The sequence below is a fragment of the Balearica regulorum genome, chromosome W (assembly GCF_011004875.1).
Source record: "Balearica regulorum gibbericeps isolate bBalReg1 chromosome W, bBalReg1.pri, whole genome shotgun sequence".
NCBI classification, from domain to species: domain Eukaryota; kingdom Metazoa; phylum Chordata; class Aves; order Gruiformes; family Gruidae; genus Balearica; species Balearica regulorum.
The window spans coordinates 27,363,662-27,386,654 of record NC_046219.1 but is presented as its reverse complement, the minus strand read 5'-3'; the positions used below and the strand labels follow the sequence as shown (position 1 = coordinate 27,386,654).

General features: G+C 44.6%; 1 protein-coding gene across 8 annotated transcripts in view; it reads right to left on the bottom strand.

The window, feature by feature from the left end:
• The window catches only part of LOC142599168 (protein Hook homolog 3-like), a 133,139-nt gene that overhangs the window by 54,487 nt on the left and 55,659 nt on the right, over positions 1 to 22,993 (bottom strand). For 5 of the 8 annotated variants that reach the window (XM_075738950.1, XM_075738946.1, XM_075738948.1 and 2 more), the window contains 3 exons: positions 9,695 to 9,745; positions 8,315 to 8,447; positions 3,108 to 3,175 (listed from right to left, as the gene is read on the bottom strand). In XM_075738950.1, coding sequence (XP_075595065.1) covers positions 3,108 to 3,175; positions 8,315 to 8,447; positions 9,695 to 9,745 — 252 coding nt within the window. The remainder of the gene's footprint in view (positions 1 to 3,107; positions 3,176 to 8,314; positions 8,448 to 9,694; positions 9,746 to 22,993) is intronic. The other 3 variants (XM_075738952.1, XM_075738951.1, XM_075738953.1) reach the window with 2 other exon arrangements.

Sequence of the window (22,993 nt, the reverse complement as noted above, 5' to 3'; positions counted from 1 at the left end):
AAATTAGGTTCATCTTAACCTTTCAGAAAGTTTTTTTTCCTGACAACAGTAATATTTTTTACTTCATTTTTATATGAGGTATATTAAAAAAATACAGAAAAATATATTCAGGACTTATAATATCTAAAGTATGAAAAATATTACCTTACATAGTCATCGTGTCTTCTGAAAAGGCACATTCATTATCTATCATGAATGCTACACTATCCTTTGCAGAGCACTGTATTGAAGCAGCATTAGACTGGTGGCAGCTATTATGTGGCAGGCAAGACAGGTCTCAAATTATTCTCTGGCAGTTTTCATCTTTTCCCATTTTGAGAGCCCACATTCTTATTTTTGGTTTTGAAACATCTATATCAACTAATTATAAAGAAATGAAAGAGAACCAAGCTTACTGCTCCCAATTTGTCTGGAATTTGCAGATTAAAAATGTATACTCTAGAATGAGTATTTTTGAAACAAGCATTACAATTCTTTGTAATCTGACTCATCTATCTGACTAGAAGAATGGTTTGTAATGGTTTTAGTGAGGAAAAAATGACTGTCAAGTCATTACTTTCTAAGAAAGCCCCAGATTGACTGGCATGCTTATTGGGGAAAAAAGTTTTCTTTCAGGAACCTCACCCACTGATCAATTACAGTAGATAAATGGCTAGAAATAAACTTACATATTACAAATATTTTAAGACCAAAGAACCTCCTACCCCCAGCAAACAAATTGTCAGGGCAGGCTCAAAACAAGAGACAAAGACATAAGATTTGAAGGTTCTAGCAAGCAATAGCTCAAAGATGCTAAGCTCTGACTGCTAGCATGTTTTATTAGCTCCCCTGATAACACACCAAGGGCAGCTGTAGACACAATATTTACAAAATATTGTCTCCTTGGAATGGATAGGCAAGTAACCCTGACACCAGTTCAGGTGAAGTTAAGGTTGAAAGCAGTACCATAAGACATTTTAAATATATATATATTATAGATATATTGCAAATAACTCAAAAAGAAATGTTTTTGCTCCCTAGAAAAAAAAAACACACCACAAACCAAAAGTAAAATAGTAAAAAATCCCAAAACTTTGGCAGGAAATCTGGCACTTGCCTGTTCCTGATAGCGCTGACTTAAATAGAAAAAAGAAGCTGATCTAGCAGGAAGTTTGGGGATTTTTTTTTAAAAAATCCTGATTTTAATAACTGTTGATCTGCAGTTTTAGTCCTTGAAATGATTCCATAGTCATCCAATAGGATCCAAGACTGGTAGAATGCAGCATGAGTCAAAGAGATAACAGGTAGCAGAGCCCTCAGGCTCAAGTGACATCTCTTTAGTGACATCTTTTAGAGATGTAACAGAAATAGTTAAATTGTTCTAGTGTTCAACATGGAATTCATCATTTCTTGCTCATATTCATAGCCTAGGAAGGAAAGGCATATTGACAAAGACTTAAAAACTGTTATTTTCTTCTGGACGCTTGCCACACTTTCTTGTCAGAAAGTACAGGAAACTGGCTGACAAGTCGGGCTCAAAGAGTTATAGTAAATGGGGTTACATCAGGCTGGTAGCCAGTCACCAGTGGGGTTCTCCAGGGTTCAATTTTAGGGCTTAAGAGGAGCTGTGGACTCCCTCGAGGGTAGAGAGGCCTTACAGAGAGACCTGGATAGACTAGAGAGCTGGGCAATCACCAACTGTATGAAATTTAACAAGAGCAAGTGCCAGATTCTGCACCTGGGATGGGGTAATCCTGGTTATATATACAAATTGGGGGACGACAGGCTGGAGAGAAGCCCTGTGGAAAGACATCTGGGGGTCTGGGGTGATGGCAATTTGAACATGAGTCAACAGTGTGCCCTTGCAACCAAAACAGGCCAACCATGTCCTGGGGTGCATCAAGCACAGCATAGCTAGCCAGTCGAGGGAGATGATTTTCCCACTCTATACTGTACTGATGCAGCCTCACCTCAAGTACTACGTGCAGTTTTAGGCACCTAAATATAAGAAGGACATCAAACTATTAGAGTGTGTCCAGAGGAGGGTGACCAAGATGGTGAAAGATCTTGAGGGCAAAACTTATGAGGAGTGGCTGAGGTCACTTGGTTGTTCAGCTTGGAGAAGGCTGAAGGGTGACCTCATCACAGTCTACAACTTCCTCAAGAGGGGCAACAGAGTGGGAGGTGCTAATCTCTTCTCTCTGGTGACTAGCAATAGGACACATGGAAATGGAATGAAGCTGCATCAGGGGAAGTTCAGATTGGACATTAGGAAAAGGTTTTTCACCAAGAGGGTGGTTGGTCACTGAAACAGGCTCCACAAGGAAGTGGTCATGGCACCAAGCCTGTCAGAGTTCAAGAAGCATCAGTCATATGGCTCCTGGCAGGACCTGTGGTCTGTGGAGAGGAGCCCACGCTGGAGCAGTCCATCCCTGAAGGACTGCACCCTGTGGAATGGACTCATGCTGGAGAAGCTTTTGAAGAACTGCATCCTGTGGGAAGGACTCATGTCGGAGAAGTTCGTGAAGGGCTGTATTGTGTGGGTGGAAGAGCGTGAGGAAGAGCGGCAGAGATGAAGCAGTATGACCTGACTGCAACCCTCTATTGACTCTATTGCGCTGCTCAGGGGGGAGGAGGTAGAGAAGTCAGGACTGAAGTTGAGCCTGGGAAGAAGTGAGGGGTGGGGGGGGAAGGTATTTTTAGAATTGGTCTTATTTATCCTATTCTGTTTTTAATTGGCAATAAAGTTGAGTCTGTTTTGCCCATGACAGTAATTCACAAGTGATCTCCCTGTCCTTATCTTGACCCATGAGCTTTTCCATTGTATTTTCTCCCCCTGTCCTATTGAGGAGGGGGAGTGACAGAGCGGTTTGGTGGGCACCAGGAGGCTAGCCAAAGTCAACCCACCACAGTTGAGAAGATTTAAATGTCTAGAGAAGTGGGGCATGCAACCAAAGTTCTTTGACATGAAGAAGGCTTGCTTGATTTGTTTTTCTAACTCAAAAGAGGAAAATGTTTCTTCTAAAATTGCAATCTCTGTGCCCCTTTTTCATCACAGTGGAAAAAAGCATGTTTTTTTGCAATATTGAAAGGCTTGATTTCTACACACTATGGACATTCTAACATACCTCCTGAATGGCTGTCATGACAACATGTTGAACTGATTCTTCCATCATCATTATGGTCTGTATGTACTCTGAAAATAAGAGCATTTAGTTGTGTTACTATTTAAGCTTGAGAAAGTCACACACAGCATGAGATCAGTAGTCGTATCTTTCCTACAAGCTGAGCAGGTGCTACAGATGAGATTGAAATTTGTAATTACCTTTCAAGTTTCAGGCCAGCAAACTCAAGAACACATTATAGAAAAAAAAGATAATCAGATATAAATCAAGGCTCACTGGAACACTGCAACATGTTTGGGTTTTGTCTATGATGGCCATTTTTTTCTTTCCCATTACCTCCCTCCATTGTCTACTCTCTAACTGCTTTTCTCCCTTTGTTTCTGAATTATTTAGGCAATAGAAGAACAGGATCCAAGGATGGACTGTCTTTTTCCATGACTTTGACTCCTTGCCCTGCCTTTCTACAGCACCCTCATTTCACAGAATTTCTATATGAGGTCTTGAGAAAGCACAGAACTAAGAATACAGTAAATCCTCTCCACATTTTCTCTTCCTTTTCTATATATAGATATGACCTGTATTGGAAGCATGCTATAAGAGGATTGAGTGGTTAGAATGTCAAATTCTGATGTTTAGACTGAGTCTGAGTTTGTGACTTGTCCAATATCATATGCATCTATGCATCCCAGCCAGCTATCATGATCTTTCTTTTCTTTTTTTTTTAAATGCCATGCATATCATTGCTCTGATTTGTCTAAGAGGAAGATGTTGGGAATCAGCCACCTCAAAGTAATTTAGAAGACGCACAAGAGTAAAAAATCAAACTACATATAACTAGACTGTTTAGATGTCTATATCTCATATGTTTTTAATAAATAGACTGACAGAATATGTAAAGTTCAGGGAAAGATACATTCCTCACTAATAAATGCCAAGCAGCTACTAAAATAAAGAATGAAAAATTTACACTTCTGTGACTGACCAACACAACCCCACAGTGGAAGAAGGATCAGAGGAATCATAGAATCATTAAGGTTGGAAAAGGTCTTTAAGATCATCGAGTCCAATCTATCACTGCAAGAATGCTGAGCTCAGGGAAGAATGTAAGGAATGATCGCCAATTATTGTAAAGAAAGCTGAACTTATCTCAACACAAGGGGGACTGGAGGGTAGCCTTTGGTTTTGATATAGGGCTGTACCAGTGAGTCATCAGGTTGTATAAACAGCCTTCCCTGAGATAATTAGTAGAGAGTAATGGCTTCCTGAGCTAGCCAGACTAGCATGGGGGGGTGTGTGTATATGTGCCTCAGTCCAATATAAAGTAGAAAAACTGGACAAGTAATAAAATTAACTTTGAGGAGAGCAATGGGCTTAAGCTAACTTCAACACATGTATTCCTTCCAGGCAACTGTGAAGGACACCCAGTGTTGTGACGGTGAGCATAGAGAGATCGGTAATGGGATATTTGTATTGTGATTCGACTGTATGTTGCAATTGCTTTATTATGCTTGTATTGTGATTTCAGTATATTGCTGTATCACTCTGCTAAATCAAAATCCAATGTAACATCAAATATCTTCAAATAAGTGAATTATATATTAAACATTAAACCCTCCTCATGTGGAATATCTAAAAGAACTTGGTCAGAGAGTATTTGACTCTGACAACTTCAGAGATGTTAACTAAGCAGTCAAGTGAAAGTGAGGTGGCTTGAATTAATAGTTATTTATGTACTTACAGAAGGGAAAACACTTGTATTCTAAATAAGAGGATGGCCAGACTTTCTCCTGCTTAAGGGAAGAATAAAAGTAGTTTCAGGATGAGACATTAAAGAAATTTAGAACCCTGAGAAACCTGGAAAGGGGAAATGAGCTTAAAAGCTAAGATACCCAATACAAGAGGAAAACAACAGTCTTGAAAACCGAGCTGCCATTTTGCCGGAAAGGAAACAGAAATGAGGTGTATTAGGGAGAGATAGCTTTTGATAGAACCTTAGCGTAAATACAGTAAGCATAGCTTTTTCTTTCACTTATCCACCTACATCTTTTATGAAGACTCTTGCAACTTACCCCAATATCTGCTGGAGGGACAACACAACAGGGCAGAAGCAATCCAGGAGGTTCCTGGAGTGCAAGGATGACAAGTTCCGGACTCCAGTGATGATAGAGGAAACAATGAGGAGAGGTGGTCTGCTATAACTCATACTCAAAAACAAAGAGGGACTCATGGGTGATGTGAAGGTCAAAGGCAGCCTTAGCTGCAGTGACCATGAGATGGTGGAGTTCAGGACACTGAGGGCAGGGAGGAGGGTAAAAAACAAGATCACAAGACTGGACTTCAGGAGAGCAGACTTTGGCCTCTTCAGGGATCTGCTTAGTAGAGTCCCATGGCATTATCCCAGAATCTGGAACAAAACAGGGGCCAAGAAAGTTGGTTGATACTGAAGGGTCGCTTCTTAAAAGCTTAAGAGACCTACATCCCAAAGAATATGAAGTCAGGCAAAAAATCCAGGAGGCCTGCATGGATGAACAAGGAGCTCCTGACAAAACTCAAACACAAAAACAAAGTATACAGAAGGTGGAAGCAGAGACAGGTACCTTGGGAGGAATACAGATACTTTATCTGAGCATCCAGGGATGAGGTTAGGAAAGTCAAAGTCCAAATGGAACTGAATCTGACAAGGGATGTCAAAGGCAACAAGAAGGGCTTCTCAAAGAATTTAAGTGACAAAAGTAAGAATAGGGAAAATGTGGGCCCACTGCTGAATGGGGGAGGGGATCTAGTGACAAAGAACATGACAAAGGCAGAGATACTGAATGCCTTCTTTCCCTCAGTCTTTAACAGCAAGATCAGACTTAAGGAATCCCATTTCCCAGAGACCAGGGGGAAAATCTGGAGAAAGGAAGATGTAAACTTGGTGGAAGAGGATCAGGTCAGGGACTACTTAAGCAAACTGGACATACATAAATCCATGGGCCCTGATGGGATGCACCCATGAGAGCTGAGTGACCTGGCAGATGTCATCATGAGACCACTGTTGAAAATCATTGACCAAACATGACAACTGGGAGAAGTGCCTGAGGACTGGAGAAAAACAAACGTCCCTCCTATCTTCAAGAAGGGCAAGAAGGAGGACTCCGGGAACTACAGGCTGGTCAGCCTCACCTCCATCCCTGTGAAGGCGATGCAGCAGCTAATCCTGAAAACCATTTCCAGGCACATGAAGGACAAGAAAATCACCAGGATTAGTCAGCATGGCTTCACCAAGGGAAAGTCATGCTTGACCAACTTGATAAACTTCTGAGATGAAATGACTGGCCTGGTGGATGAGGGAGAGCAGTGGATATTGACTGCCTTGACTTCAGGAAGGCCTTTGACACTGTCTCCCATAAGATCCTCTTAGAGAAGCTATATGGGCTGGATGAGCAGACAGTGAGGTGGACTGAAAACTAACTGAATGGTTGGGCCCAGAGGGTGGTGATCAGCAGCACAAAGTCTAGTTGGACACCAACAACTAGCAGTGTACCCCAGGGGTCAATACTGGCTTCAGTCCTGTTCAACACCTTCATTAATGATCTAGATGATGGGGCAGAGTGTACCCTCAGCAAATTTGCTGGTGAAACAAAACTGGGAGGAGTGGCTGATATGCTAGAGTGTCATGCTGTTGTCCAGAGGGACTTCAACAGGCTGCAGAAATGGGCTGACAGGAACCTCATGAAGTTCAGCAAGGGGAAGTGCAAAGACCTGCACCCGGGGAGGAACAACCCCAGGCACCAATATATGCTGGGGGCCACCCAGCTGGAAAGCAGCTTGGCAGAAAAGGACCTGGGGGTCCTGGTGGACACCAAGTTGAACGTGAGCCAGCAATGTGCCTGTATTGGGTCTGACTGGGATAGAGTTAACTTTCCCCATAGCAGCCCTCATAGTGCTGTGCTATGACATTGTGTTCAGCAATAAAAGCTAAGGGAAAGGAGGAGGAGGAGGGGGCATTTGTTATTAAGGCGTTTATCTTCCAAAGCAACCGCTGCATGTACTGAGGCCCTACTTCCCAGGAAGTGGCTGGACATTGCCTGATGATGGGAAGTAGAGAATAATATTTTTTTGTTGTTTCCTTTGCTTCCATGCACAGCCTTTGCTTTTCTTATTAAACTACCCATGAGTTTTTAATCTTATTTTCTCCCCCCCGTCTCACTGAGGAGGGGAGTGATAGAGTGGCTTGATGGGCACCTGGCAGCAGCAAAAAGAGTAAATGGTATCCTGGGCTGCATTAGGAGGAGTGTTGCTAGCAGGTCAAGGGAGGTGATCCTTCCTCTTTATTCAGCACTGGTGAGGCCATGCCTAGACTCCTGTGTCCACGTTATTTGTAACTGTTTGCATTTTTACTGTAATCTGACTTGAGTTAAACATAATTTACAGGAACTGGATAACAATAAGACATCACACACCCAAGGATGCAACAAGGGCCCTGGAATACCTTAAGAAATGCTTTAACCATCCAGCAAATCCTCTGCCATATATGGAGAGAAACAGAATGGGTCCCCATTTTACTTTTGTAGGTCAGATAAAGAACTGGCACCACAGAAGCCAGAGGAGATAGAAATGTTTTCCAATAACTGCTGGGGTGGGATTCAGCAGCTTAAATATAGGCCCCTAGTGACACTTCAGATGTCCTTGGGATATCCTGCCTGGCCTCCAGCTACTGGTGCATAAGGGCACAATCTCCCATACTCCAGTGCTAACCCTGTGCAGAAGTCTCAGAAACCCTAGTGTCTCGGTTGGCAGTAGATGGCATCTGGTGACAACAAAGGCTCTCTGACATGCAGTAAGATATTGGGATACATTCCTGAACCTAAGGGTCACAGTGAAGGATGTGTAAATCACATTTGTTGATTCTTCACTTCACAGAGCTACCTCACACATGAATAGTTAAAGGTTGGGGACAAGACTTCATTTGTGAAGTCCCTTTTCAGCTGAGGGAACCCAAACTAAAAATATACATGTTGAAAGAAAACAAATTCCACATTTCCAGCCTGCAAACTTAGTAAAGCTTATAATATAACAGCACTTATTGTCTGTAAAATAGTGTTATGATTTAGAAAAAGTAAATTTGTCTCTCATAGCAACCTATAATTTTCCCTCAGTTATTTAAAAAGCAAGTTAGATTTTCATTAACTGCCCTGGAAGGAAAATATACTTTAAAAATTTAATACCTTGCTTCTGTTCACAGTTCACAGCACATCCCAAAATAAGCTGAAGCATTCTCCCAAGCTCTGCAGCATCAGAGTGCTCTCCAATCAGGTTAACATCAGGAAGAATGAAGTCGTCGATCTGCTGCCCTAGAATCTGCATACATATGTACATCTCTCTATATACATATACATAAATTACAAAATACAAAGATGATTCAGAGGCAATAGGAAGTGCTTACTCTAATTTGGCATAGTTTTCAAATCCATCTTTAAAACAAACTAAAAAAATTGCATCAGCTCATATGCATATTTCAAAATATAAACCCATCCATATCACTTGACACAAGTGACATTTTGGAAAGCTATCTATCTCAACTAATAATAAAGTGTTAGTTTCAAACTTATCAAGAACAAGATTTTTTCTTCCAGGTAAGGTAAGGTAACATAGGTAGGCCTAAAAAAGCTGATCAATGGCACTAGATGAATTAATTCTTTTTATTATTTTTTCATTTAAAAAAATCTAATGCCTAAAAGCTTTCCATATGGAATAAAGGAAGTCTGATTTTCTAAATCATACCATTGCAAAGTCTGAAATTAAATGTTTTACTTCAATAAAAAACATCTAGCATCAATGGATAATAAATCTCAGTTTGTAAAAGACTTGGTCTAACAGTTTTGTAGGTCTAAGGATACTTAGTATGTCCAGAGCCAAAACTACTAATTTCTCATCCATGAGAAAAGGACCTGACCTAGTGGTACAACATGCAATCAGAGAGACACGGACATACTGTAATGAGTCCAGTGGGGGTCACTAAGATGATATGGGGGGCTGAAGTATGTGATGTACAAGGAAAAGCTGAGAGATCTGGCTTTGTTCAGCCTTGAGAAGAGAAGGCTCAGGTGAGATTTTTATTGCTCTCTAAAACTACCTAATGGGAGTGTGTAGAGAAGATGGAGCCAGCCTCTTCTCAAGGATGCACAGTGATAGGACGAGAGGCAACAGACACAAGCTGCAACAGAGGAAATTCTGATTTGATATAAGGAAAAACCTTTTTCCCCATGAGGGTGGTTAAATGCTGGAACTCCAGCCCAGAGAAGCTGTGGGATCTCCATCCTTGGAGGTATTCAAACCTCAACTGGGCAAGATCCTGAGCAACCAGCTCTTGTTTGCCCTGCTTTGAGCAGAAGGTTGGATTATATGACCTCTGGAGGTACCTTCCAACATACATGATTGTATGGTAATGTGGGCAATCAATTTTGAGAGGGCTAACACATGAGAACAGGCTACAAGACTCTTTGAGTGCCCAATACTGAAAAGTCCAGACCTAATAAATAGCAGACTATATCGTACATTGAAGAGAATAAGAAAAGTGAATGTACATTACTTAAGACTGCTCTTACCTCATGGTTATAAGCCAGTATCCCTTTTAAAATTTTCTTCAAGTTGCTTACCTGTGACAGGAAGAGGAAGGAGATACATTAAAAATGCAGGGAACACCTAAATAGACAGTAAGTTACACAAATACTATATGGTCGAAGAGTAGACAAACACAAAAAAAACCCTCCCACACCCCACCATCAAGAATGACACAATATACATCTATTTAAGTTCCCATGAGAATTTCTGTATGAACAGTTTAAATTACCATAAAGTAAGTTATACAGTGGTCCCTTGTGATCAAATTTCTAGATGTTATCACAAGTCCACACGAAGCAATGGAACACAATTAAGTATTAAAAGACCACCACCACACTTGGATGGATTTTATATCAGACACTATGATTTTCTAAAAGAAGTCTTCTCTAGAGTACTTCTTTATCTTCAGATGGTTTTGTATTTACAAATGTCCTGGTTTCAGCTAGGATAGAGTTAATTTTCACTGGAACTTCAATATAAACTGGAGTGAAAGGCAACCAAGTGGTACACCACAATTGATATAGCTAATGCATTTTTCTTGATCAATTTGGCGGCAGAGTGCAGGCCACAGTTTGCTTTCACTTGGAGGGGCGTCCAGTACACCTGGAATCAAGTGCCGCAGAGGTGGAAACACAGCCCCACCATTTGCCATGGACTGATCCAGACTGCACTGGAAAAGGGTGAAACTCTGGAGAACCTGCAATACATTGATGACATCATCATATGGGGGAACACAGCAGAAGGAGTTTGTGAGAAAAGGAAGAAAATAGTTGTCGTGGCTTAGCTCCAGCTGGCAGCTGAGCACCACACGGCCGGCCGCTCGCTCACCCCTGCCCCCCGGTAGGATGAGGAGGACAATGGGAAGACAAAGGCAAACCCTGTGGGCTGGGATAAGGGCAGTTTACTGGGAAAGCAAAAGGAGAGGGAAATAACAATAACAGTACTTATAACAATATACAAAACTGGTGATGCACAATGCAGTTCCTCAGTCAAAGACTGTACAACTCAGAGCACACGCTGAGACCCATCCTGAAGCTGGACCGTCCACAAGCCACGCGTCCTGGAGCTGCGCGCCCCCTCCCCGACTAGCCCTCTTGTAAGCTGAGCATGACCTCACATGGTATGGGATACCCCCTTTGGCTAGTTTGGGTCGCCTGTCCTGGCTGTGTCCCATCCCAGCTTCTGGTGAAAATTAACTCTGTCCTAGCCAAACTCAGGACAATAGTTCACATGCCTCTGAAAGCCTGTTTTGCCATAAAACAAAGTAAGGTCAAGGGGCCTGCACAGGAGATCCACTATTAAGGAATAAAATGGCAAGACGGGCGTCATCAGATCCCAATGGATATTATCAACAAAATAACAGCTATGTCTCCACCAACCAACAAAAAGGAAACACAGGCTTTCTCAGGTGTTGTGGGTTTCTGGCGAATGTACATTCCAAATTACAGTCTGATAGTAAGCCCTCTCTATCATGTAATCTGGAAGAAGAACGATTTCAAATGGGGCCCTGAGCAATGACAAGCCTTTGAACAAATTAAACAGGAAAATGTTCATGCAGTAGCCCTTGGGCCAGTCTGGGCAGGACCAGATGTAAAGAATGTGCTCTACACTGCAGCCGGAGGGGGAATGGCCCTACATGGAGTCTCTGGCAGAAAGCACCAGGGGAGACTCGAGGCCGACCCCTGGGGTTTTGGAGTCGGGCATACAGAGGATCCAAGGCCCGATACACTCCAACGGAAAAGGAGATATTGGCAGCCTACGAAGGGGTTTGATCTGCTTCAGAGGTGATTGGCACTGAAGCACAGCTCCTCCTGGCACCCCGACTGCCGGTGCTGGGCTGGATGTTCAAAGGGAGGGCTCCTTCTACACATCATGCAACCGATGCTACGTGGAGTAAGTGGGTTGCGCTGATCACACAGCGGGCTAGAATAGGAAGCCCCAATCGTCCAGGAATTCTGGAAGTGATCACAGACTGGCCAGAAGGGAAAGATTTTGGAATGTCGCCAGAGGAGGAGGTGACATGTGCTGAAGAAGCCCCACTGTATAATAAACTACCAGAGGATGAGAAACCATACACCCTGTTCACTGATGGGTCCCGTCGCATCGTGGGAAAGTGTCGGAGGTGGAAGGCGGCTGTATGGAGTCCTACACGGCAAGTTGCAGAAGCTGCTGAAGGAGAAGGTGAATCGAGCCAGCTTGCAGAGGTGAAAGCCATCCAGCTGGCTTTAGATATTGCTGAAAGAGAAAAGTGGCCGGCACTGTACCTCTATACTGCTTCATGGATGGTGGCCAATGCCCTGTGGGGGTGGTTACAGCAGTGGAAGCAGAGCAAGTGGCAGCGCAGAGGCAAACCCATCTGGGCTGCCCCATTGTGGCAAGATATTGCTGCCCGGCTAGAGAAGCTAGTTGCAAAGGTACGTCATGTAGATGCCCACATACCCAAGAGTCAGGCCACTGAGGAACATCAGAACAACCAGCAGGTGGAGCAGGCTGCCAAGATTGAAGTGGCTCAGGTGGATTTGGACTGGCAGCATAAGGGTGAATTATTTATAGCTTGGTGGGCCCATGACACCTCAGGCCATCAAGGGATGGAACATATAGATGGGCTCATGATCGAGGGTTGGACTTCACCATGGATGCTCTCTCACAGGTCATCCATCAATGTGAAACATGCGCCGCAATCAAGCAGCCAAGCGGGTAAAGCCTGTCTGGTATGGAGGACGATGGCTGAAATATAAATATGGGGAGGCCTGGCAGATTGACTATACCACACTCCCACAAACCCACCAGGGCAAGCGCTATGTACTTACGATGGTCTAAGCAACCACTGGATGGCTGGAAACATATCCTGTGCCCCATGCCACTGCCCAGAACACTATTCTGGGTCTTGAAAAGCAAATCTTGTTGTGACATGGCACCCCAGAAAGAATTGAGTCAGACAACGGGACTCATTTTCAGAACAACCTCATAGACACCTGGGCCAAAGAGCATGGCATCGAGTGGGTGTATCACATCCCCTACCATGCACCAGCCTCTGAGATAATTGAGCAATACAATGGACTGTTAAAGACTACCCTGAGAGCAGTGGGTGCTGGGACCCTCAAACATTGGGATACACATTTATCAAAGGCCACCTGGTTAGTTAACACTAGGGGATCTACCACTCGAGCTGGCCAAGCCCAATGAAAACTTTCTTGCACTGTAGAAGGAAGATAAAGTCCCCATAGTACATATGAAGAATATGTTGAGGAAGACAGTCTAGGTTAGCTCTGCTTCAGACAAAAAAAAAAACCCTGACATTGTACGTTATCATTGCCACAATTGCTATATGCTGTATCAATGGTATTACAGTAAGAATCACCCAAATTAATGAAGAATGAATGCTGTGATGATCGAACTAGAACTGGCTTCAGCAACTGGTGCCCAGCAACTTCCTTGAAATCAACATCTTCAACCCGCAGACTGTGCACATGTACCATGCCAGATACACCAGCTGTGAGCTCCAGATGCAGCATGCAACAATCTAACATCACATACTATCTCTCCTGCTCTGAGAGACTGTTATGACAGATAGAGTCCAAAGCCATGGACTAAATGAACTCAATGGACATTTTAGAGGGATGGCCCATAGACTAAGGGAATAATATCTGTGTATGTGTGTGTGTATATATATACATATATATATATCTCAAAGACAGGGAAGGTCATGGTGATTAATTGGAAGTATAGGATCTGGGCATGACATATATGGTATAGAATAATGGGTGGATAATGTCCTGATTTTTGGCTAGGATAGAGTAAATTTTCACAAGGAGTTAGGATGGAACACAGCCAGGACAGGTGACCCAAACTAGTCAAAGGGATATTCCATACCATATGAGGTCGCTGGCTCGGGAGGCTGAGTATCCCGGGTTGTTAAATTGCCTTGTGTTATCACCCATTTTGTATATTCTGTTAAGTACTGTTGTTGTCATTTCCCTCTCCCTTTGCTGTCCCAGTAAACTGTCCTTATCCCAACCCACTAGGTTTTGCCTTTGTCTTCCCGTTCTCCTCCCCATCCCACTGGGGGAGGAGTGGTGAGCGAACAGCCATGTGGTGCTCAGCTGCTGGCTGGGGCTAAACCATGACAAAAAAATAAAATTACCTTTCTGTTTTTCTTGAAATACCCTAGTGAATCTTCTTACACTCTAGAAACATACACATCCAAGCCAAACTCCCTAATCAGCTCATATTTCACTGCTCAGTCATACTCCTTCCTCTCTAAGCTACAGAAATTTATAATGTTCTCATTCATTATTTCTCCTGCTTCCTACATTTTTTTCATTACCAGTCTATCACTTCTTGACAATTAAATGTCTTCCTTACAATAATCGAGACAAAATTCTACATTTCTTGGCAAAGATGACTGCTGCAACACTTGCAAAACCAATTCCAAAATTAAATTCCATATAAGCAGGATGCTTCTATTTATGCCAGATTTCTCTAGTACTAAAGGGTTTCAGTTCACTTTCTGCTGAAAATTCATTTAGAACAAGTATCAAATAGAGCATGTGTTAAAAATTATGAAAATACTGTATGGATCTCATAGGTTATATTTAGAATAAAGAAATCTTCTGGTTGAAAATAACTTCTACAGATTCTCAGCCTGTTAATACTTAGCAAAGAATTTAAACAATGGAAGCAATGTGTTATCTCACTTGACAGGACGTTTAAATAACTTCTGTAAACACTTCCTGAAGAGAGAGTGGTTAAAGTTGAATTTTCCTGGGTAATCACAGAATCATAGAATGCTTTGGGTTGGAAGGGACCTTAAAGATCATCTAGTTCCAACCCCCCTGCCATGGGCAGGGACACCCTCCACTAGACCACGTTGCCCAAAGTCTCATCCAACCTGGCCTTAAACACTTCCAGGGAGGGGGCCTCCACAACCTCTCTGGGCAACCTGTTCCAGTGCCTCACCACTCTCACAGTAAAGAATTTCTTTCTAACATCTAATCTAAATCTACCCTCTTTCAGCTTAAACCCATTACCCCTTGTCCTATCACTACACTCCCTCATAAACAGTCCCTCCCCATCTTTCCTGTAGGCTCCCTTCAGGTACTGGAAGGCTGCAATTAGGTCTCCCCGGAGCCTTCTTTTCTCCAGGCTGAACAACCCCAACTCTCTCAGCCTGTCCTCATAGGAGAGGTGCTCCAAGCCCTCTGATCATCTTCGTGGCCCTCCTCGGGACTCACTCCAACAGCTCCATGTCCTTCTTATGCTGGGGCCCCAGAGCTGGATGCAGTACTCCAGGTGGGGTCTCACCAGAGCAGAGTAGAGGGACAGGATCACCTCCCTCGACCTGCTGGCCACCCTTCTTTTGATGCAGCCCAGGACACGGTTGGCTTTCTGGGATGCAAGCGCACACTGCCGGCTCATGTTGAGCTTCTCATCAATCAATACCCCCAAGTCCTTCTCCTCAGGGCTGCTTTCAATCCATTCTCCACCCAGCCTGTAGTTGTGCTTGGGATTGCAGCGACCCACGTGCAGGACTTTGCCCTTGGCCTTGTTGAACTTCATCCAGTTCGCACGGGCCCACCTCTCCAGCCTGTCAAGGTCCCTCTGGATGGCATCCCTTCCCTCCAGTGTGTCATCCACACCATACAGCTTGGTGTCATCAGCAAACTTGCTGAGGCTGCACTCGATCCCACTGTCCATGTCACCAACAAAGATGTTAAATAGTGCTGTTCCCAATACCGACCCCTGAGGAATGCCACTCGTCACTGAATCTTCTCCAGTTCAATTCATCTTATCTCAGACCTAAATAGCATACTGTCCTATGACAAAGTTTTGCACTACAGGTGATTACACTCCACAAGATATGTACTACTGACAACATCATACAAGTTGTGACATGAAATGCAAAACTGTAACGGAGGGAGGAGGGAGTGGAAATGAAAGGGAACCCCCAAATTTTTACTTTCTTTAAAACAAGAGGTATTAATATTCATATACACAATAAACTTCTGACATTGGACAGCCTCTTTATCTATCTTCCAAAAAGATCATAGAACTGTAGAATCCATAATGTTGGAAAGGACCTCTAAGATCATCAAGTCCAACCATCAACCCAACACCACCATGTCTACTAGATCATGTCCCGAAGTGCCACGTCTACATGTTTTTTGAACACCTCCAGGGATGGTGACTCCACCACCTCTCTGGGCAGCCTGTTCCAATGCCTGACCACTCTTTCAATGAAGAAATTTCTCCTAATATATAAGCTAAACCTCCCCTGATGCAACTTGAGGCTGTTTCCTCTTGTCCTTTTGCTAGTTACTTGGGAGAAGAGACCAGCACCCACCTCACTACAACCTCCTTTGAGGTAGTTGTAGAGAGCGATAAGGTCTCCCCTCAGCCTCCTCTTCTCCAGGCTAATCAACCCCAGTTCCCTCAGCCGCTCCTCATAAGACTTGTTCTCCAGACCCTTCACCAGCTTCGTTGCCCTTCTCTGGACACGGTCCAGCACCTCAGTGTCCTTCTTGTACTGAGGGGCCCAAAAACTGAACACAGCATTCGAGGTGCAGCCTCACCAGAGCTGAGTACAGGGCCACAATCACATCCCTAGTCCTGCTGGCCACACTATTCCTGACAGAAGCCAGGATGCTGTTGGCCTTCTTGGCCACCTGGGCACACTGCTGGCTCATGTTCAGCCAGCTGTCAACCAGCACCCCCAGGTCCTTTTCCACCAGGCAGCTTTCCAGCCACTCTTCCCCAAGCCTGTAGCGTTGCATGGGGTTGTTGTGACCCAAGTGCAGGACCTGGCACTTAGCCTTCTTGAACCTCATACAGTTGGCCTTGGCTCATCGATCCAGTCTGTCCAGATGCCTCTGCAGAGCCTTCCTACCCTCAAGCAGATCAACGCTCCTGCCCAACTTGGTGTCATCTGCAACCTTACTGAGGGTGCATTCGATCCCCTCATCCAGATCATTGATAAAGATATTAAGCAGAACTGGCCCCAGTACTGAGCCCTGGGGAACACCTCTTGTGACCAGCCACCAGATATGAGAACACACAGCAGAAAATAAATTAGGAAGCACTATACTGATATTCAAGGACAAATTATGAACTCCAGCATAGCCGAAATGAGAGTTGCTGAAAGCTAAACTCAGTTACTCTCTGAAGAAAAGTTCAAGAATTGAACAGACTGTTCATCCCAATAGATAAAGGAGAGTCATGAACTTAAAAATGGTGATGGTCTGACCATTTCATTCCTAGTAATCCCACCCCTTACAGAAGCAGGAGTCAAAACCTGACCAACGACAAGCATATATAAAACATCCCTGGGAAATGTTCATCATTGTCTTAATCATTGAACCTAAAGTTATACTTGTCCTGGTTTTCGTCTGGGATATGGTTAATTTTCACAAGAAGCTGGGAGGGGACACAGCCAGGATAGCTGATCCAAACTATCCAAAGGGGTACTCCATACCATATGACCTCATGATCAGTATATGAGGGGGAATACTGACTGGGGAGGATGGATCACTGCTCGGGGATGGGTTGGGCATCAGGTTCCAGGCAGTGAGCAAACTGCATTGTTTATCACCCGCTTTGTATCGTCCTTTATTAATATTGTTTTTTCTTCCTTTGCTGTCCTATGAAACTGTCCTTATCCCAACCCATGAGTTTTACCTTTTCCTTCCAATTCTCCTCCCCATCCCACCAGGGAGGAGAGGAATGAGCGAGTGACAGTGTGGTACTTAGTTGCCAGCTGGGGCTAAATCATGACAATACTGAAACATTCACCTAAATATCTAAAAAGACATACCAAACACTCTGGCAACCTAAGGTAAGAAATAGAGATGCTACATGACAATCTGCAGACAACAGCTGTTCCTGTATCTCTTTTAATTTGATGTACACAAATCATTAGTTTATCTCCAGGTTTAACCTCCCTCTCCTGCCATTAAACACACTGGTTTTGGTCTAAGAACTTAAAAAATTTCTTAGATGATTTCCAAATGGTCCAGGCCCCATGACCTCTCTCAGTGATCATGCACTGTCATAACCAAAGTTATTTAAGAATTATATCAATTGATTTTCATACCATTGCAAAGAATTTGGAATATCAGTTTCAAACTTGATTCATTAAAAACCTTCCAGTTGTTTGTAATTTGCCTCAGGCTGCTGCAGAAAGCACCGCAGAAAGTACCACAGAAAACAATGGGCCATGTTTCTCTATCTTCTCACTGCACTACTTTTCAGTTTTAGTTTCCTGCTCTTTTTAGTTTGTCATTCCCTCCCCCACATCCACCTGGTAGCTTCTAGACTGTTGACTCCACATTAGAACAAACATGATAGATAATAAGCAAATAACAGTCATTTTAATATCTGATAAATATTACCCAGTAACAGAAGTGTACAAGGCTTAGTACCCAATTTGTGTGTAAAATTTGTACCTAATTAAGCATATTCCAATCAATGCCAATAGTGTCAAACAAAGACCACCAATGGGAAACTTGAATGGGCATCAATGAAATATATATAATTGTACTGAGGGGAAATGGTTGGAGGTTGTTGTCCCATCCCCCCTCCTCCACATTGCAGCTGTGACCCACCTACTGCACTCTAAAGGATGTTATCATGTGGACCTCTGCCACTTCTCTTCCTGGCTGGTCGCTGGGGGGAGTTTTCACTTGCTTTCTCTCCCTCTCTATCCCTATGTTTTAATTTGTGCCCATTGCCTCCTGTCCTGTCAGTGAGCATCACAAGAAGAGTCTGGCTCCCTCTTCTTCACTCCCTCCAATCAGGTATTTATATACATTTATGTCATGGCTTTGCCTCAGCTGGCAGCTAAACACCACACAGCCATTCGCGCACTCCCCCCAGCAGGATGGGGGAGAGAATTGGAAGAGTGAAAGTGAAAATACTCATGGGTTGAGATAAAGACAGCTTAACAGGTAAAGCAAAAGCCATGCGCGCAAGCAAAGCAAAACAAGGAATTCATTCACCACTTCCCATCGGCAGGCAGGTGTTCAGCCATCTCCAGGAAAGGCTCCATCATGTGTAACGGTTACTTGGGAAGACAAACGCCATCACTCCAAACACCCTCCCCCCTCCTTCTTCTTCCCCCAGCCCCTTATATGCTGACCATGACATCATATGCTATGGAATATCCCTTTGGTCAGTTTGGGTCAGCTGTCCTGGCTGTGTCCCCTCCCAACTTCCTGTGCACCCCCAGCCTACTCGCTGGCAGGGCAGTGTGAGAAGCAGAAAAGGCCTTGGCCCCGTGTAAACACTGCTCAACAATAACAAACACATCTCTATATAACAAAAACATCTCTATATTATCAACACTGTTTCCAGCACAAATCCAAAACATAGCCCCATACTAGCTACTATGAAGAAAATTAACTCTATCCCAGCTAAAAACACACAATTTATAAGTCATGTTTCCCCCTCCCCCCCCAAAACCTTCTCTTCTCCAGGCTGAACAGTTGCAACTCTCTCAGTCTCTCCTCATAGGAGAGATTACTCCAGTCCCTTGATCATCTTTGTGGCCCTTTGCTGGACTCACTCCAGTAGCTCCATATCCTTCTCATACTGGGGAGCCCCAAACTAGAAGCAATAATCCAGATGTAGCCTCACCACTTCTGAGAGGAAGGTTCACCTCCCTCGACCTGCTGGCAACACTCCTCCTAATGAAGCCCAGGATGCTGTTGGCCACCTTTCCTGCAAGGGCACATTGCTGGCTCATGTTTAACCTGGTGTCCACTAGGACCCCCAAGTCCTTTTCTGCAAAGCTGCTTTCCAGCTGGGTGGCCCCCAGCATGTACTGGTGCCTGGGGTTGTTCCTCCTCAGGTGCAGGGCTTGGCCCTTCCCTTTGTTGAACTGCATGAGGTTCCCATCAGCCCATTTTTCCAGTCTGTCCAGGTCCCTCTAGATGACAGCATGACCCTCTGGCATATCAGCCACTCCTCCCAGTTTTGTGTCATCAGCAAACTTTCTGAGGGTACACTCTGCCCATCATCCAGATCATTAATGAAGAGGTTAAACACTATTAGTCCCAGTATCGACCCCTGGGGTACATGTCTAGTGACTTGCCTTCAACTGCACTTTGTGCCACTTATCACAACCCTCTGAGCCTGGTTGTTCAGTCAATTCTTAGTCCACCTCACTGTCCATTTATCTAACCTGTACCTTGTCAACTTCTCATGAGGATATTAAGAGAGACAATGTCAAAGGCTTTACCAAAGTCAAGGAAAACAACACTTACTACTCTTCCCTCATCTACCAAGCTAGTCACCTCACTGTAGAAGGCTATCAGGCTGGTCAGGCATGATTTCTCCTTCATAAATCCATGCTGACTATTCCCAATCAGCTTCTTGTCCTTCATGTGCCTGTAACTGTTTTTTCTTAGGAGTTCACTCCAACATCTCATGGTCACTGCAGTCAAGGATACCTCCAACTTCTACAACCCCAACCAATTCTACATTGCTTGTATGAAGTCGAGCCGAGCACTTTTCCTTGTTGGCTCCTCAATCACCTGTGTCAGGAAGTTGTCATCAATGCACTCCAGAAATCTCCTGGATTTCTTGTGCCCTGCTATGTTGTCCCTCCAGCAGATATCAGGGTGTTTCAAGTCCCCCATGAGGACCAGGGCTTGTGAATATGAGGCTTCTTCCAGTTGTCTGAAGAAGGCCTCACCTATTTCTTCTTCCTGATTAGGCAGTCTGTAGCAGACACCCACTACAACATCACCCATGTTGTTCTGCCCTCTAATCCTGACCCATAAGCTCCCAAATGGCTACTGACTGGTCCCAAGTCATCTGTCTCCACAATTCCAATGGCCTACATTAGGGTTTCTGCTCTGAACTGTATTCTCAGGAATCTTTGTCTCTCTACTTAAAATACAGGGAGCCAAGAAAGACACCAACCTATTAGCTTTGGGGCCCACCCCACCCTGACCACAGAGACAACTCTCTTCCATGAAAAAAAAATCCTAAGAACATGCCTGTATCTTTGCTTGGCATGGGCAGGTATGGGCACCTGAGTTTAACTGGAAACCAAAATATATTTTTAAATGAGACAGCTCTGAATACATTTCCAGATTATACTTATGTTGGGACATAGAGTGCCTCAGAAGTTAAAGACATAGAAACAGAAATAACTATGTTAGTTACTAATTATCTTCTTGATGTTAGCTGAATATTGGGCTAGATTTGACAGCCCAAGAGATGTGAGGCTGCCCCAGCTCCATGCCCCCAGGTCCAATCACTAATGAGGCTGAAGATGTATTCCCTGTAGGCACGCACACACAAAGCACACATATACACCACATATATATGTATATATACATATATACACACACAGACACATTCAGCACTCACACAAATGCAAAGAGCACCAATGGCCTCGTGCTGTTGCCCTCTGGCTGAGCAGGATAGAGGTCCATTAGTGGGACCTAGGGAGAGTTAGAAAGTTTAGGAAAGCCAAAGCCCTGATAGAGATTAGTCTGGCCAGGGATGTCAAGGACAACAAGAAAGGCTTCTATAGGTATGTCAGTGAGAAAAGGAGGATGAGGGAAAATGTGGGTCCCCTCCGGAATGAAACGGGTGACCTGGTTAGCCAGGATATGGAGAAGGCTGAGGTACTCGACGACTTCTTTGCCTCAGTGTTCACTGGCAAATGCTTGAGCCACACTGCCCACGTCACAGAAGGCAGGGACTGGGAGAATGCAGAACCACCCACTGTAGGAGAAGATCAGGTTCGAGAATATCTAAGGAACCTGAAGGTGCACAAGTCCATGGGACCTGATGAGATGCATCCGCAGGTCTTGAGGGAACTGGCGGATGAAGTGGCTAAGCCACTCTCCATCATATTTCAGAACTCCTGGCAGTCTGGCGAAGTTCCCGCCGACTGGAAGAGGGGAAACATAACCCCCATTTTTAAGAAGGGTAAAAAGGAAGACCCAGGGAACTACAGACCTGTCAGTCTCACCTCTGTGCCTGGCAAGATTATGGAGCAGACCCTCCTGGAGACTATACTCAGGCACATGGAAAACAAGGAGGTGACTGGTGACAGCCAACACGGCTTCACTAAGGGCAAATTGTGCCTGACAAACTTGGTGGCCTTCTATGATGGGGTTACAGCATTGGTGGATAAGGGAAGGGCCACTGATGTCATCTACCTGGACTTGTGCAAGGCATTTGACACTGTCCCACATGACATCCTTGTCTCTAAATTGGAGAGACATGGATTCGATGGATGGACCACTCGGTGGATAAGGAATTGGCTGGATGGTCACACTCAAAGAGTTGTGGTCAACGGCTCAATGTCCAAGTGGAGAACGGTGACGAGTGGCGTTCCTCAGGGGTCGGTACTGGGACAAGGGCACTGTTCAACATCTTTGTCAGTGACATGGACAGCAGGATCGAGTGCACCCTCAGCAAATTTGCCGATGACACCAAGCTGTGTGGTGTGGTCGACACGCTGGAGGGAAGGGATGCCATCCAGAGGGACCTTGACAGGCTGGAGAGGTGGGCCCGTGCGAACCGCATGAAGTTCAACAAGGCCAAGGGCAAGGTCCTGCACGTGGGTCAGGACAATCCCAAGCACGACTATATCAGCTGGGTAAGGAATGGATTGAAAGCAGCCCCGAGGAGAAGGACTTGGGGGTATTGATTGATGAGAAGCTCAACATGAGCCGGCAATGCGTGCTTGCAGCCCAGAAAGCCAACTGTGTCCTGGGCTGCATCAAAAGAGGCGTCACCAGCAGGTCAAGGGAGGTGATCCTGCCCCTCTACTCCGCTCTTGTGAGACCCCACCTGGAGTACTGCATCCAGCTCTGGGGGCCCCAGTACAGGAGAGACATGGAGCTGTTGGAGCGAGTCCAGAGGAGGGCCACGAAGCTGATCAGAGGGCTGGAGCACCTCTCCTATGAGGACAGGCTGAGAGACTTGGGATTGTTCAGCCTGGAGAAAAGAAGGCTCCGGGGAGATCTAATTGCGGCTTTCCAGTATCTGAAGGGGGCCTCCAGGAAAGCTGGAGAGGGTCTGTTGATGAGGGAGTGTAGTGACAGGTCAAGGGGTAACGGGTTTAAGCTGAAGGAGGGTCGATTTAGATTAGATGTTAGAAAGAAATTCTTTACTGTGAGAGTGGTGAGGCACTGGAACAGGTTGCCCAGAGGGGTTGTGGAGGCCCCATCCCTGGAAGTGTTTAAGGCCAGGTTGGATGAGGCTTTGGGCAACGTGGTCTAGTGGAGGGTGTCCCTGCCCATAGCAGGGGGGTTGGAACTAGA